The 16662-nt window shown below is 42.8% G+C and overlaps 1 protein-coding gene and 1 long non-coding RNA gene across 3 annotated transcripts in view; one reads left to right on the top strand and one right to left on the bottom strand.

Annotated features, from left to right (window-relative positions):
• The window catches only part of gna11b (guanine nucleotide binding protein (G protein), alpha 11b (Gq class)), a 31660-nt gene extending 15261 nt beyond the window's left edge, over positions 1–16399 (bottom strand). Inside the window, exon 1 of one of the 2 annotated variants that reach the window (XM_074661573.1) lies at positions 14930–16399. In XM_074661573.1, the coding sequence (XP_074517674.1) occupies positions 14930–15065 (136 nt within the window). In that variant the 5' untranslated portion in view covers positions 15066–16399. The remainder of the gene's footprint in view (positions 1–14929) is intronic. The other variant, XM_074661572.1, reaches the window with a different exon arrangement.
• LOC141783814 (uncharacterized) overlaps positions 1–16662 on the top strand; it is a 69980-nt gene that overhangs the window by 22333 nt on the left and 30985 nt on the right. The gene's annotated exons all lie outside the window — the stretch shown is intronic.

Here is a 16662-nt window from a genome sequence, read left to right as displayed (position 1 = left end):
GCACGGTCTTGTTTCTGACAGTTTTCAGTATTGTTAGCGTAATACACTCACACAGTACAACATTATATTTATTTATCAAGAGAATGGAGAAGAGGAAGGTGTGGTAAGAAACCCGCTGCTACTCCGTCAAGCTGTCAAAGCTACCATAGAGCCCACACTGTCACTAACTGCACTCCCTGCGAAATATTATCTAATTTTTTGGAAAAACAAAAGAGCTATTTCAGAGAGAAGCAGACAGAAGGGTCTACAATTTACATTTGGAGGATACATCAGGATGTCCAACTGATTCTGCAGCGAAAACAGATTAAAACGGTGAAGACAGAAGCTAAAGTGTACAGATCACAGTGTAAAAGTGAACCACCATCCCCTGGTGATCAACACAGAAGACAATGGAATTAAGAAGCCACACTGTTCCTGTAAAGCTGCGTAGGTCTTTATTTACCGTTACAATCATTAAAAAGCTAAAGCATCATGTGTGTATACATTCAGTATACCTCTTCAGTAGCTAGCATAGCATAGTGCTAATGCTTGTTAATGATGTGCTAACGTTCTCTGCTAATGTGAGCTCCACAGGTTTTTACATCGAAACGTAACGTTTTATAAAAGAACACCTCCTTCAAACCTCTCCAGTATCACTATTTCACGTGTTTCAGGCACAACGTTTGACTATGACTGGCTAGAAATCAACAAAACCAGCCTGAAAATTAAGAAAATCTAAAAGGATTGCATCAGAATCTACGGAGCACAGACATTTAGTTGTCCGACCCTGGTCGAAGCTGGCCAGTCATAGCGTAGCATTGATTACTGTGTACCAATGAGCAGGACTGCTTTGTGGTAATGCTGGATTTTTATACAAAAACAGGCATTCCTTTCTGTTTATTTAATACAACAAACAGAACATTTACTATATAACAATATCCAATTAAAATGACGTATGCTGTGCTGAGGATTTTTTATTCCTACTGCCCACTCCCATTAGGCGCTACCTCCCCGTCCCCTCCAATTAGTGGACAACTCATTTTGAAAATCAGGCTCCTCATTTGTGCAAAGATGATGACAACAAGCCAAATCTGTGACCCGAGACAGATGCTCCATGAACGACAAAAAAAAGGGCCGAAAACTTTGATGCCAGTTCCAAGATCCAAGAACACGCTGCAACCGTTTTGTGTATCTGATTTTTAATAAGTGTTCATTCTGTTCTGTTAATCAATAAGCAAGGCAAATCAGCATAAGCTAGTAAAATATTAAGCCAGTAATGGTGCAATACTTCTTTTAAAACTCGATTAATGTGGGACGCCCATCCAAGTCAGTTTTACATGTTACGAAAACCCTAAACTGAAAATTCCAAGTTGATTAACTAAACTGGTTACGACTGCTGATGTATCAAAGCTTCTTTGTCTCGACGTCAGGATGTTATCGCACAGTTTGGAGAGTGAACGAATCAAAAATTGTTTCCATGAGGAAGAGGAGAGATGAGTGGGGGATAAATACTAATTTAATGAAGATGATTAAGACAACTTGCCCTACATTCAGGATCTAAAACCTGCCTGCTAAACTGCCTCTGCCAAAAGGTGACAGCAGGGGTCGTTGTCAAAAGGCTGCATTCCTTCAGTGATCCTCCTCTGCCCTCCTGAGTCCATATCTGGCTGTAAGATCATCATTTCAAGTGGTGTCAGGTTTCCAGATTTACACATATGGTAAGGAGCACAAGAAAAAGGCTTTGGATTATAGGCGTGTGCTTTAAAACAGTTATCCTGCTTCTAAAACACCCTTGATTTCAGTGACAAAACCCCACAATATATGCATTGAGTTAAACGCACGTTTTTAAGCTTTTCAAGACCAACAGTGATTGCCAAATAAACCCCCACTTGGCTGGGAGGGGGTCTGTTGGGCCTAACCCACATTTCACACTAGCTCTCTATGTTCTACATGCCCAGAAACACCGGCCTCAGGCCACAAAAGAAGAAGAAAAAAAAAAAAAGCTGATGGCATTTCAGTCCTCGGCGAAATCAAAAAGGGATCCAGCACATCCATAATATCTGCAAAACTGAAAGGGAAAGACGAGGAGGAAAAAAAAACACACACATACACTCATCTCACCACCACCTACATTCAAGGTTTTTGAAGAGCAGCCATATTTCCGTTACCATAGCAACCCCTCCTCTGTCTCCCTCTCTTTTTTCGTTCCTGTGTTGTTTTTTTCCTTTTTTTTTAAACCCCTCCCATCCGCCCCTTCTCTCTCTCTCTCTCTCTCCTCTCTTTCGTAGCAGACAGTAAATATAACTGCGAGCCCCTCAGGCTTGCTCTGTGCTCTTCATCTTTTTTGTGTACCGCAGAGAAGAAGGGCCTCGGCTCCACAGAGACTTTTGCTGGTCTGAGGTCAGTACCAGGGGGTTCCTAACGCCAAAACGCTGGGGAAGAGATAGCAGCTTCTCCATTGATGCACAAAGAAATGCCTTAATCTCAAACACAACATGTGGGTTTCAACACTGTGTCCATAAGGGGAAATGACCCTCCTCCATCTTCTCATCCAACAAAATGCCCAATTTTGGAGACTAGATAAGATTCACTAAAACAATCTTTCTCCTGGATGGATTTGCGGTGAAAGCTACAAAGTCGGCCTAATAAAAACTGTGATTGTCAAGCTAACAAAAGGAGTCAAGCACAGAGAGCGTATTCTTTGTATCGGGCTGCGGCACTAATGTCCTGGTAGTGACTGCTTCAGCAAAGGAGCAAGAGGATCACTCTCCGGCTTGATGTCTGATTTATTTCTCGTGACCCCGTCACAAGATCTCCCTCTGCTGTGTTCTCTTAACTGTCGTGTCCCTCTTTCACCAGACAACACACTACGGGCCTCTGTCTTCCCTTTTTTCCCTCCACCAGCACCAGCTACAACCGTTTACATGCCCTCACCAGCTCTTCCCCCACTATCTCTCTCTCCCTTTCCCCTTCTTCACAACCCCTCCTAACCCTCCCTGAGGCTAGAAATATGCCCCTCCATTCTCATCCCTCTCTGTCAAGAATTTTGGATATTCATAACTAGAATCCGTCCATTCTTTTTTGGTAATGACCTAGAAAAAGGAGGTCACCTTTTAATAGCTCACACACGACTTGGGTTTGATAACGCTTTCTGTTCCAGGTAGCTACGAGTGTGAGAGAAAGACAAGAGCTCAGACTGTACGAGGTACGCTACGCAGCCCACACACCAACACTGGGCTTTTTTTTTGTAGCTGATGTGTTTCTTGGAAGAGAGCGAGAAGTCTCAATCAGGGGTAACCAGACAACAATGGGCAGACATTTTAATGAAGAAGAACTAGTGAAATGTATGCAAATAAATTGTAACAGCTATCCATCTTCACCTGTATCCCCCGTTGCCAGACGAGCTTTCATAAGCCTTTACGTAAGGCGTCAGCTTGTGACAACACCTGATGGACTTGACACGCCGCTGTCTTGGTGCAGCAGTTATGGTTGAGCCCAGGTTATGTCCGTGTTTGCAGGGCAGCTTTGTTCACACGGTCTGCTCATATCCTATAATTTCTTTCATAGAGTGCTACAGGAATAAGTCCTAAAACCCTAAAGCTAACAAGTGGCTAAATGAGACTACTAAACGTCAGGCTTGCCGCGGTAGTCGGTGCTACCGGTGTTACACGGTGGTCAAGCACACACCAATTACATTACCCACCACCCCCACCATCGTTTTACTTTTTTTTATATAAATAAAACCCATTTAGTTTATTTTAGCGTATCAGCGGCGTGTTATCAATACATAGTTGGATGACAGACGCTACAAACTGAAAGTGTCTGCTCCGTAGTGAGTATCAGCTCAGAGAGAGTTGACAGACGAGACAATGGCGGACGATTTGGTGTCAAAGCGAAAAGGAAAAGCGCCTATTTGGCAATATTTTGGATTTAAACCAAACACTATAAGGTAACCATAACGTTAATGAGGTAATCGTCGTGAGGAGGACGGAGAGTTTACAGACGGTGTGCGTGGTGCAGCGGCTCCAGGTTGAAACCTGCAGCCTCGCAGCGAAAGCTGGACCGCAGAGGCCAGACATACCGCCATCCGATGGTAAGGATCAAAGTAAGCGCTCTACATATATTGACCGTCGTCTTTTCTTGTAAAATGTCCGGTGTAATCGGTAACACCAGTGTTGTCACAAGTTTGTTAACCAGAGGAAAAATTTCCTCACCGTGACATTCCTACTTAGCTTCATCCCGCCGGCTCGTCCGCCTTTACAGCCTCGTTGTGCATACTCATGCTCACGCAACCGTGGTGTAGTTGGTTTATAGCCTAAATTTAGCTTTTTACTTCTGGCGATTGCATTCACATTTCAAAAATCATAAAAGTGGTGTTCATTTGTGAAGATTATCTTACTGGGTGAAAGGTGTAAGTATCATAAACGTTTGTTTGCCACAGAGCTTATTTTCTGCAATAATCCAAAAATCTGTGGAAATATGTCATTGGCTTTTTGTGTCGGGAACCAGGGCGATGCTAACTTCCTGGTATAAGAAAAGGCCTCATGCTCAAGCAGGGCCATCCCTGCTAACCCCGGCGGCTTCCCTCTACAATACCGGTCACAGCTTTCCATGAACAAGAGCTGGGGATTATCAGCATCATCGCTAACCTGCATGCAAATACACACACAAATATAACGGTCCATTGGTATGAACAGTGTTGGCTTATCTGGGTTTGTGAGCTGTCCTTTCAGGCAGTGCTCGACTATCCAATCTCAGCGGTGAGAAGAAATTTGCATAGACGCAGCAGAGGTTTAAGTATTATCAAAACCTCAGAATTGGCATCAGCCAGATGTCGGCCTTTCTATCAGCGCCCTGGAAAGATACTGTATGAATCAGGCAGTCACAAGGCTGACCAAAATGTAGCATGGGTCTCAATCTTTCACTAAACTCATCTTGGAAAGTGGCCTCTTTCTGGCGTACAAAGGAAAGGGATTGAGCCAAGGCAGCCTGGAGCTACACAACACACACACCAGCTGCCTAACCAACTGTGGACACACACGGATCCTGTGGTCAACCTCAAGGCATGGATGTTACCTTCACTGTGATGGCCCATTTTCTTTCCTTTTTCCTGCATTGACCTGGGCAGTACACACAGAACGGGACTCCAGCAAACACACGCAAGCATAGAGACAAAGAGGACTAGATCTCTCTCAGCTCTACTGCAGCTTTCCAACATGTGTTGCTTGCTGTCAGGATCTGGGCACAACACTACTGCTTTGTGCTGATGTCTCTGCATCTGCTCAGTGCTCCATGTGCGTGGGTGTCAGAGCTGTAAATTGAATATACCGTACATGCTACAGCGTGCACTGCACATTATACACACACCTTCATTTGATCACCTTAGGATGGCTTTGTCTGTTCACCAGTGAGTATGCGCTGAGTGCCGTTCTGGTCGAGTGGGTGTGGGTGAGCAAAAAAAAAAAAAAAAAAAAAAAATCAAATACAGGCTTTACAAAAGATTTAGAGCAAGCAGCAGTATTTTAGTCTGCAATACACACTCTGTGCTCAGCTGCTAGGAACTAAAAACAGCCAAATCCTAGATGTTGACATTATTTCTTAAGCCATGGCACTTATTTTAGAGAATTTCATCAGGGAGATCTTAATCACTCCGTGTCCACACTAAGGATGCCACGGTGATGAAAATTTACAAGAAAAGATATTCGTCGATGACGCTCAATATCCATAGAAGGCTTTCTTTGATCTTTAAAGACCCAGTAGGATGAAGAATACTTCCCCTTTTTTAACATTTACTTTTCCCAGTTTCAGTCCTTTGTCCCTGTGTTTGTTATATGCCAAATATATGAAAAATAAATCAAAAATAAAGTATTTATTCAAATGAAATTTTGGACGACTAGCGAGCCACACTGGTCATACAAAATGTACTTCATCGTTTGTGGGTCATAGCAGCTAAAAGAGCAGAATGGAGAGAGCTATGAAGAGATGTGTGTTTAAATATCGGTGGGCAAAAACTCAAGTTTTCATTTCCAAAACAGTGTGGCTGAGGTCTAATTCATTCAAGGGAAACTTTGCTGATTTTCAACGGGCTCTGTGTTACTGAAGCCAGGGCAGCCCACCGGCAAAAGTCCAACCGCTGACGTGAAATGACCGACGCCGTTGGAAGCATGGAGGGAAGCCGGGCGCCGTTCATCTGCAAGTACTGCCCACACTGCAGTGACAGAGAGCCGGTTGAAAATCTGCAAAGTTTCCCTTTCATACCTCCCTTGTCGTCCTCCTCCTGATCTAACAACAGATGAGGGCCCAGGAGGTGTGTGTGGAGCACAATTTTTTTAGTGGAGCAGAGCACAGAGCCGCTTCTGAAATGCACTGCAGCGCGTCTAGTGGAATCACAATAGAGTGCTCCAGGGATGACGTATTTTTGTAGGCCAACCAGGAAGTTGGCGTCACCCTGGGTTCCCTCGACAAAAAGTCAATAGGATTTTTCCATTGGGTTTTGGATTATTCCAGAAAATAAGCTCTGTGGCAAACACATGTTTATGATACTTTAAACCACTTTATGATTTTGTTCAGCTAGATAATCTTCACAAATGAACACCACTTTATGATTTTTGAAGTGTAAATGCAATCGCCAGAAGTTAAACGCTAACGTTATAAACGCTATAGACGAACTACATGACGGTCGCATGAGCGCGAGTATACACAAAGAGGCTGTAAAGGCAGACGAGTCGGCGTGATGATGTTGAGTAATCTCATTTTAATCCACTTGTTAGCAACACCTTTTTTTAAAACACATAAAGGCTTCAAAATATTTATTGATGCATTTTATGTCGTAGAACAAAACATTAAAATCTCTTCAGCTTGTGTTAACCACAGACCCTACTTCAGGCATCTAACTAAAAACCCATTGACTTCCAGATGAGGAAACCGGAAGTGCTAAAATGCTAACTCATTTCTGGGTTTAGGACTCATTCCTGTAGCCCTCTATGTCTAAAGTGGCTGCAATCAGCACCAGTGGACACGGCGCAGTCATAGCCGCGGGTGGTGCGCTTGATGGTGTTTGTGTAGATTAGAGGTGTTGCCTCCAGATGCTGCCACCTTCATCAGACCAAGTTTACAGATTGCCTTATTATCAGGCATCGCTATTAGCATTGGGTTTAAATCCGAAATATTACCAAGTGCAATGCATTACACCTGTCCCTGGCACCGAACGGCCCAGCATGGGACAACTTTACCGCTTATTTCTTCTCTCCTTTGATCAATCACAAGGTGCAGTGAAAAAGTTTGGGTGCACCTAAATGATGTGCTGTTGCACCTAAATGAAATAGTTAGTTGCCCAGTGCAACCAATGTAAAAAGCTTGTCTGCAGCCCTGCTAGTTCACACATGGCCAGAACACATTTATTACTCTCTGGTGCATTGATTTAAATATCCACAATAGCTTTTCACACTAGAATTCACAACCACAATGCAAGCCAAACATCCTCCAAAAAATGACAAGTGTAAGCATGGTCTGTCATTCTGAATCCAACTGGAAATTGAAAGATGAAGTGACAGCAGAAGTTGAAACGGTACGATCACAGAGACGCGTGGGCTTTACTGTATGCAGCAGCTGGTGGGAGTAAACAGGAATGAACATGCCACCCTGTCAGCACAGCGAGGGCTGAAGATACTGGCAGTGAACTAAGAGGCAGGCTATGTCCCCGTCCTGTGGGGACCGAGGTAGCAGCAGTATGTGGGACAGTCACCATCTAGCCTCATTCACCCCCAGATCTCCAGAGAACCAGCCATGACCCCATTTAAGTGTGTGTGCGTGTGTTCATCTGTGCACTGGTGAGCAATATGAGCAACTGTGTAACAGACACCGTGTAGAGAGAGACAAAGAGTGTGTGCGAGGCTGGCTGAGGTGAGGATGACTGCCTGAACATTTACTGGAACGTTCTGTGATGGAGAACATACAGTGTGCTGTGTGCTTACTTCACTGTGACTTCAAGATGAATGAAGCGAGGGATGAGCCTTTGACTTAATGTGACTTTAAATCAAGACGTTTCTAATTGTATTCTATAATTCAATGTCAAAATAATCCTAACTGGCAAATGGTTACCGTACTGAGTGAGAAAACCCACAAAACCTACTGCAATCAAGCTTCAGGAATTGATCCGACGTGGTCCTACTGTACATATGATGCCTCTATCACACTGTCATGTATCCATAATAAAACATTTCTAAACAGACTTAAGTATCGCACAAAGTAGTTGCAGTGTTTCCAAGGCCTCACGCATAATGCAAGACAGACAGACATCGCAATCATTCAACAAATCTCAAACCTGCTCGTCACCATGAATCTAAAAGCATTCAGCACAAGTGCACACTTTTCATTGTCAACAGAGCATCAGATAGATAAAATTAATTTTTAAAAAATGGTGTAAAATGTCAATCAGTGTTTCCCAAAGCCCAAAATGACATCCTCAAATGTTTTGTCCACAACTCAAAGATATTCACTTTACTGTCATAGAGGAGTAAGTAAACCATAATATATCCACAATTAAGAAGCTGGTGATAAATTTAATAGTTGACAACTAATCAATTAATTGTTGCGGCACTACTGTCCACAGTGAATCCGTTAAATATGCACTTCTGTTACGTCATGTAAACAAACTGCGTACTTATCAGCTGTGCACTCGAGCCCAGACTGGAAACGTAACCGCTGAAAAGATGGGTGAGTAGCCTACTTGCTATCTTCCTAGGTTTGTACTTTTTAAAACAGAAAACACACATTTTATATTGTGATATTTACTGGAAATGACATAAATATAGCCAACAGCAAGTAGGTTGTTAGCAGCAATTTCCAGCTCCCTGGCGATCTCCCTCCAGCCAGCTGTGTAACGTCACTGCCACACACACACACACACAAACATGCACGCCATGCACACAGTGGCAGCTGCGGCACACAGTAAAAACATAAAGTGGGATATACTGCAATTCATTTCCAGTTGGATTGTATTTGTCCAGTAACCTGAAGCACTTTTATTTTGAGATTTGTTTGAGTGAGACATGGTCCTGTAACTTGGTGCAGTTTTGGAGAAAATTTAAGTTATGTAATTTTCCATGTTTTATTATGAACATAGACGAATTACAATTTTCCATGAAAAAAAAGTTGCAAAACATGTTTGTGTATGCTGTCAATTATAGTTCTTAGAAAGAAAGAAAATCAGCCAAGAAAACTGTGCATCTCTATTTTTTTTTTACCAGACATAAGAGATTATTTTCCTCACAAATATATAAAATAAAGTCTAAGAAGAATCTTACTCAATAATGACTGTAAGCAAAACATTTCTATTCAGCAATGCTGCAACCGCATTCACCATCACGTGAACCACGGAAAACTACAATATGGTTGTCGAAGTGTTTCTCTGGGGCTGTGCCAACGCAGAAGGATTTACAATTTCAGATCTGAATAAGTGACATAAGAATAAGTGACAGCTAAGTGTACTGAGTTTGGGCCAATATGTTAGCAGATTTTATGCCTGACAATGACTGATATATTTGACTTCAGGACATCTCTTACTACATACATGCTGAAAATCTCTATTAAAATTACTGTATTCATTTAGATATTTTCCTAAGTAAAAGACCCTAGAAGTGTATGATTCAACTTTTTCCCATGATCTAGTGTTAAAAAAATTAACAAATCACAGTAAATCGTAATATTGATCGCAATACTTGTTGAATCACAATACTTAAAAATCGTAATACATATTGAATCGGCACCCAAGTATCGTGATAGTATCGAATCAGGAGATGGGTAAATCATCCCAGCCCTACATGCAGTGCAGAAAAACAAGATATGTCTGAGTTCATTTAGAAACAGTCCCTCCATTATATAGTTTGTCCCCCAGAGGTTTATTAGTCCAATTGTAAAAATACATAAAACACAATTCCTCACTAACCTTATTTAAGAAATCTTTATCAAAAATGCTTATTTTATATGTTTGTGAAAAAAAATCAAGATCAGCCAGTATGTCGTTATGAGGTATTCTTAACTCTCAAATATTGCAAAAGCCTGTCTCATGATTTCCATATTAAAAATATTAGATCTGACCGTGATAAAGAGGATTTCAGTAATAATTGGCCATCCGCATAGCTCCACATAGTCACTGGCATTAAAAGTACCGTATCACACACACACAGAGACACACACAACCAGTGAGGAGTAGAGCTAGAAGATCCCTATTGCCATATATGATCAAAATAAGACAGCTTGGCAAGAGAAGGAAGGTCAGCAATAAACATCTGAGCCTAACCCCTGATCCTCGTCCTGGTTCAATCAGACTGTTCCTCTAAAGGATGTCTTAACCTGATAACAAGACGTACTGCTGAGACAGGGAGGATCAACAAGAACAACTCAATCAATGAGGACTTGGCAAATGACTGTACATTAGACCTCTTGCCTGAGATGGCGTGCTACCGAGACATCCACAACATTTAAGCTGTTAAGCCAACTTTTGCCCCAGTCAGATCCCTTTCTTAAATACCAATGACCAAAAATGCCTTTCAGACATCATTCTAGGGATTTTTTTACTGATCGCCAGACATTCTGATCCTCGTATTTCATGTGAAACCCACATTTTCACGAATGCCAACTGGTACAGTGACAGCTTGACTGGGAGCTTATACACTTTGCCTCGATCAGCACTTTGAGGAAACCCTAAAGCGTTTGCCCTTCCATCTCACTTTACTGACCGTTCGCTCGCTCCAGCAGTTCATTTACCCGATGCAGCAAAGGCCACAGCTCCTGGTCCACTGTGTTTTGACCAAGTAGAGGCAAACCACTGGTCTGTGGAGCAGGAAGCTGTCGTTATGGCCTGATATGGCCTCAGTTACAGGCAGCCAGACTGTGGGCACTGCTGCAGCCCTGGCACAGTTGTTCTTTTCTGACCAAGTGGCTAAGCGTGATGTTCTTAAAGTTTTTTACCTACAGAACTAACCCTAACATTCACCCGTACCGTATTCTTAGTCTGGAAACTTCATGCCTGTGTCTGGCATAAAATAAAACCAACTGCTTTGTCGAGACATGGCTGTTTTGGCAATGCACCCTGGCCATACAGAAAACCCCCTGCCAGGAAGGGAGAGGAACACCGAGGGAGGGTGGACCTGAATTAATGCGAGAAAAACACTATCAATCCATCAATGTAGAGCTGAAACATTTAGAAGATTAATCGATTAGTCGGCCATTTATCATCCAAGTCATTTTTCAAGCAAAAATGCCAAACACTATCTGGTTCCGGCTACTCAAATGTGCCACTTTTCTCTGTTTTACATTTCTGTAAACAGATTAGCTTATCTTTTCATTTTGGACTTCAAGACAGGCAAAACAAGCACTCTTAAGACGGAACATTGAGCTTCAGGAAAAAATACACTTTTTTTCAAGTATTTTCTGTTTCTAATGTAATGCAACTAACCAACTATTTATTTTATTTTTTTCATTCCAAACCCCAAAATATTCCATTCTATTTTAAATCGTATAAAACATTAAAAAAAAGCTGCAACTAATGACATTTTTGCTTGATAAATGACTTAAAGGAACAGTGTGTAACAATTAGGGGGATCTATTGGCAGAAATGGGACATAACATTAATAGGTATGTTTTTTCTTTAGTGTATAATCACCTAATAATAAGAATCGTTATGTTTTCGTCATCTTAGAATGAGCCGTTTATATCAACATAGGGAGCGGGTCCTCTCCATGTTGCACCACCATGTTTCTACAGTAGCCCAGAACGGACACACCAAACACTTAACTTTTCCTGCTTGGGCTGGAGTCGATAACGTTACTCGCTTCCGTTGGCGCCGCTCTCTCTCTTGCTTCACCACTCACTTCACACACACTCTAAGCACTGGCTCTGCTCCAAATGACCTACGATACTCTTAAAACAAATTACTCTAGAGAGGGCCATTCGTGTTTTTGCGTCGGTCACCATAGCTCTCCAACACACTTGGCACATGGGAGAGGATTCATTTGGTTGCAATCTGCTCACCTCACCGGTAGATACCGCCAGATCCTACACACTGAACCTTTAAAAGATTATCAGAATTGTTGTTGAATCGTTTTAATTTGATTAACTAATCGTTTCAGCTCAACCCTAAGTGAATAATTCTAAAATAAATCCAGACACACAACATCAGATGTGAACTGAATTATGACACCTTAAAAAGAAATATGAATCGCATGCCTCCACTAAATAGTTCAGTACTAAAGCTACAGCACATTATGTACAGCTAAGGATACTTGGCCAGAAGGAGCTGTTGGGAACGCTGCAAATGAACAACCTATCTCCTGTACATGCACTGAACTGCAGGGTAGCTAATGACCGAACACCTCCCACCACATTCAACTGAGATGGATAAACGTCCAGTACTTCATATCGCCTTCCCTCCTCTTTAAAATACACTTGATGGAACGTGGCAGTTAATAAATAGTTATTTGTCCTCAAGGAGTAAATTCTTTCAGAAACAGAGGTTGTCTTCTTCCTCCAGTGAGGTGTGGAGAGGCAGGCAGCTCACTGAAGGCTGCGGGCCTGAGAATAATGCCAGGGGGATAATAGGAGTCAGTGACATCTCAAAGTCTCAGCAGCGGATGTGTTTAACCAAGCCTATTAAGACCTAGACTAATCCTGCCTTACACGTCCTTATCCAGGCGTCCACTGACAGCCTTAACTCACTCAGGATAGGCCACTTACACCATGCCTGATTGCAGTTCTTGCTTCCTGCCTTTCACACACTGACACTGTGTTTTATAATGTGTCTACTGACAAAATCAGGGACTGGAAATACTAAAACACCACTTGCTAAAGCTATGTTTAGTAAATGATCAGTTTATTTTCTAAATATCCTGGAATCAGTGTCAACCCAACCCATCATTGATCATCTAGCAAGAGAAATATGACTGCAGCACACAAGCAAACCATTTTAAAACTGCGACACAAAAATAAACACCCCTTTTTACTAGAGTTGTTCCGATACCGATAACAGTATCGGAAATGCGTCCGATACGGCCCAAAATTCGGAATCGGGTATCGACAAGTACGCCAGTCTATTCCCCGATCCGATACCATAATTTATTAACCCAGGGGAAAAAAATCTTCTTGTTTAACCGGAAATCCTGTCTTCTTCGCCGCTCCAAAACAGCAGCCTTCACTGCGCTGTCATCCTGGATGTATCATGGCTGCCACTGGCAACTACTGTTTTAGAGCAGCGAAGAAGAACTGATTGCAGGTAGTTTGTCACGTGACGATAGCAAACAACAACAGTGCGGTGCTAGTGGAGAGCGTAACGGTAGTCAAAGCGAGGAAGATGTCAGCCATTTGGCAATATTTCACAGTGGAAAATCCATCAAGTAGAGCGGCGATATGTACAGTAATTAAAGTAATAAGTAAATCTGCACACAGGCTGTCCACTGAGGAGACAGCTAAGAGAATACGGAAATGTTATTTATTCCTAGCATTATTTATTTGTGTTCTTTGTAACTGACAAACTGAATAATAGAAGAAAATTCTATTGCATTCATTCTCTTTATGTATTTGTTCATGTTTTACAACCTGAGCAAAGGCCACACAACAAACATAGTAATCATATCACATCCATACATGGCCAGTAGTAAACAGCTTTTGAATAAGAACTACATTTTTTTTTTTTTTAATCACACTGGTATCGGATCAGTACTCTGTATCACATGATACCACAAGTTCAGGTATCGGAAAGGAAAAAATGGTATCGGAACATCTCTACTTTTTACCCGCTCACCTTGGCCTTCAGGTAGAAAAAAAAGAGTGCAACAGCGATCAAAATGTATGACACAAAATAGAATAAATGTCCCATCAACGGTATGGCTCCAGCGTGGCCTACTTATCCGAGCTGAGGTATTCAGCAGGGAAATGAAAGGAGACACACATGTCAAATAACCAGGGCTGCTTTTGGTGGGCGAGAAATGGGAGCAAACGTTTTGAAACTAAGGATGCAACCTAGATAATTCTGATTGTCCTAAAAATGGACACTTGGGTTGTTTTTTTCCAAAGGACCTTTCACACTTATCTGTTGTTTTAAGTGGCTGGTGGGTCACATGCACACACACACACAGTTAAAAGTTAGCCTGCAAAAATAAATTTTCCTGAAAGCGACGCAAGAACATTTTGTGTGATCAAGCATAGCCTAATGTTCCTTTTTTGTGTCCACAGAACTATGAATCAATGCAGTACAGAGCAACTTATTCAACAACAGCTCCCACCTGCCCACACACCAGCTATAAAAATAGCTAACCTACTCAGCTAGACTCCAGGATGAGGGGGCAAATCCCCCTCCTCCCCCAGTATCCTTGTCCTCCTGGAAGGGTAGATTTGTGACTTAATAAATAAGAGAAATTGATAAATGAATGGGCACCATAGCAAAGGTCTAGCTGAGGCACCTGGAGCCTCATCCAGTTGTGCAAAATGTTATGCAACCTTCTTCTATATTATCAAGTCCACCTTTTTAGCCAGCACCAGCTAACAAACCACAGTTTCATTAATGCTGGTCAACTGATTAGCTTGTGTGCTAATGAAAAATGTCCCACTGACAGGCATGTGGTAGCCTGTAAATGGTGACATCTTAGGCTGCACACCAATGCAAATGCTCGAGTAAAAGAGACGGTATGGCTGGCTAGCAAGCTCTTGAAGATATGCACCTAAACAAGACAGCTATTTATTTATTTTTAACTCAGCAAGCTATAAGACAAGCCAAGCTGGAAAACAATATGCCATAACGTGACTTAAACCAGCTCCCAGCTAGCTACCTTAACTAGCAGCATATTTAGCTAGCATTTGCCAAGAAGGCCCAAGATACAAGATCCATACAACGACACAAACACATGACACAATAAGCACTGTATTGTTAGAGATTTATCATTTGCCACACACATACCGAGAAGAAGTAATTTCAGCTCCCTCCTGGAGTCTCGCTTGTCTCGGCGGAGTTGTTTGTCAATTTCTGCATTGATTCGTTTCGACTCCTTCGCCTCTTCGCTCAGGCAGCAAGCCATCATGGACTCCAGAGTCATCCCCTCTCTGTGTTTAGGCAGCCCGGTTTAAGACGGGGACACCCGGACACACACGGGTTTTCAGTTTATCCTCCTCGGGTCCTCGCTTCTTCGGTTTCAGGGCGAGGAGGTGGTCTGTGGATGGATGGACTAGGAGGGGAGGAGGGGGGAGGGGAGACTAGCTGAGGGGCCTCGCTGTCAAGTTGTCCCCCCAAGCCGAGAAACAACTGCGACTTCACCGGGTGCGTTTCTCAGCAAATCACGGGAAGTCAAGAGACGACGGCGGCGGCGGCCTCACCGAGAAGCTCTCTGCCTTTAATACAGCTAATGAAATCACTGCTAAGATTAACCACTTATGATTAATATCATTAATGTGTCACAATCACAATCCGCCCGAAGAGCTGGTTCAGTCAGTTGATTTACTGAGCACCAACCGTTAGCTAACAGTTAACCGTTGACAGTTAACCGTTGACAGTTAACCGTTCGCTAGTTAACGCACAAGTAGCTAGCTAGTAAGCTAACCGCTAGTTAGCTAGTTAACGCTAGTAGCCTGCTAGTAAGCTAACAGTCAACCTTTAGCCAGTTAGCACAAGTAGCTAGCTGCTAGGAAGCCAACAGTCAACCGTTGACTGTCAACCGTTAGCTAGTTAACGCTAGTAGCCTGCTAGTAAGCTAACAGTCAACCGTTAGCTAGTTAGCACAAGTAGCTAGCTGCTAGTAAGCCAGCAGTCAACCGTTGACAGTTAACCGTTAGCTAGTTAACGCACAAGTAGCCTGCCAGTAAGCCACCAGTTAACCGTTGACCGTTGACCGTTATTGCACTACGCCGCAGAAGCAATGCGTCCGCTCTTCTCTCTTAACTACATTAGCTTAACGTTGGCTTTGAAATCACAACGTTAACGGCTCCGAGCAAAGCCTCGCTAGCCCCGCTGCGCTGCTAGCTCCGCCTCAGCTAACGGTGTGTCAACCCGCCGCAGTGATTGAAAGAAGCAAAGCTGGTTGAAGGAATTTGTGTCCGCCTAGCTCGAGATAGCAGGGCAGCACCCCATCACATCCTGACTCATTTTTAGACGGGTAAAGATACAAGGCGACTACTACCACAGCCTGGAGAAAAGAGGGGTGTAAAGATGCAGTGCCCCTGAACCGGTGGTGGCTTTTGCCCCCAAAAAACAAAATGTATTCGCTGCAAACAGCTGTGTTTCGGGGGTAGCTCGTCGCTGGAACAAGGTCGGCTCACACACCAGCAGTCTGATGCCAGGCAGCAGGCAGCAGCAGCAGGAGCAGCAGGAGGAGGAGGAGGAGGAGGAGGAGATAACTGTGGTGGTGAGTGACACACTGAGGCTTGCATGAAACAGGTTTGTGACAGACCAATTGAATGGATGAAGGCGGGTCCTTAAAGGGTGGGATCCGACTGTGAGTTAGGTCGTTGAGAAGATGCAAAAAAAAAACAACAATATGATTTTTTTTTTTTGTATATATCCTTAATATAAAGGCACCACCTGCTGCATAATCTTCTGAAATGCATTTTTTTTTTTTCAAAGTGTGGTAGCTGACCATTAAGACAATGCATTTCAAGGAGTAGAGTATTCCCATTAATGCATCAATAACCTGCAGTATA

Source organism: Sebastes fasciatus, chromosome 15, assembly GCF_043250625.1.
Source record: "Sebastes fasciatus isolate fSebFas1 chromosome 15, fSebFas1.pri, whole genome shotgun sequence".
Lineage (NCBI taxonomy): Eukaryota > Metazoa > Chordata > Actinopteri > Perciformes > Sebastidae > Sebastes > Sebastes fasciatus.
This window is presented reverse-complemented; position numbering and strand designations above follow the sequence as displayed.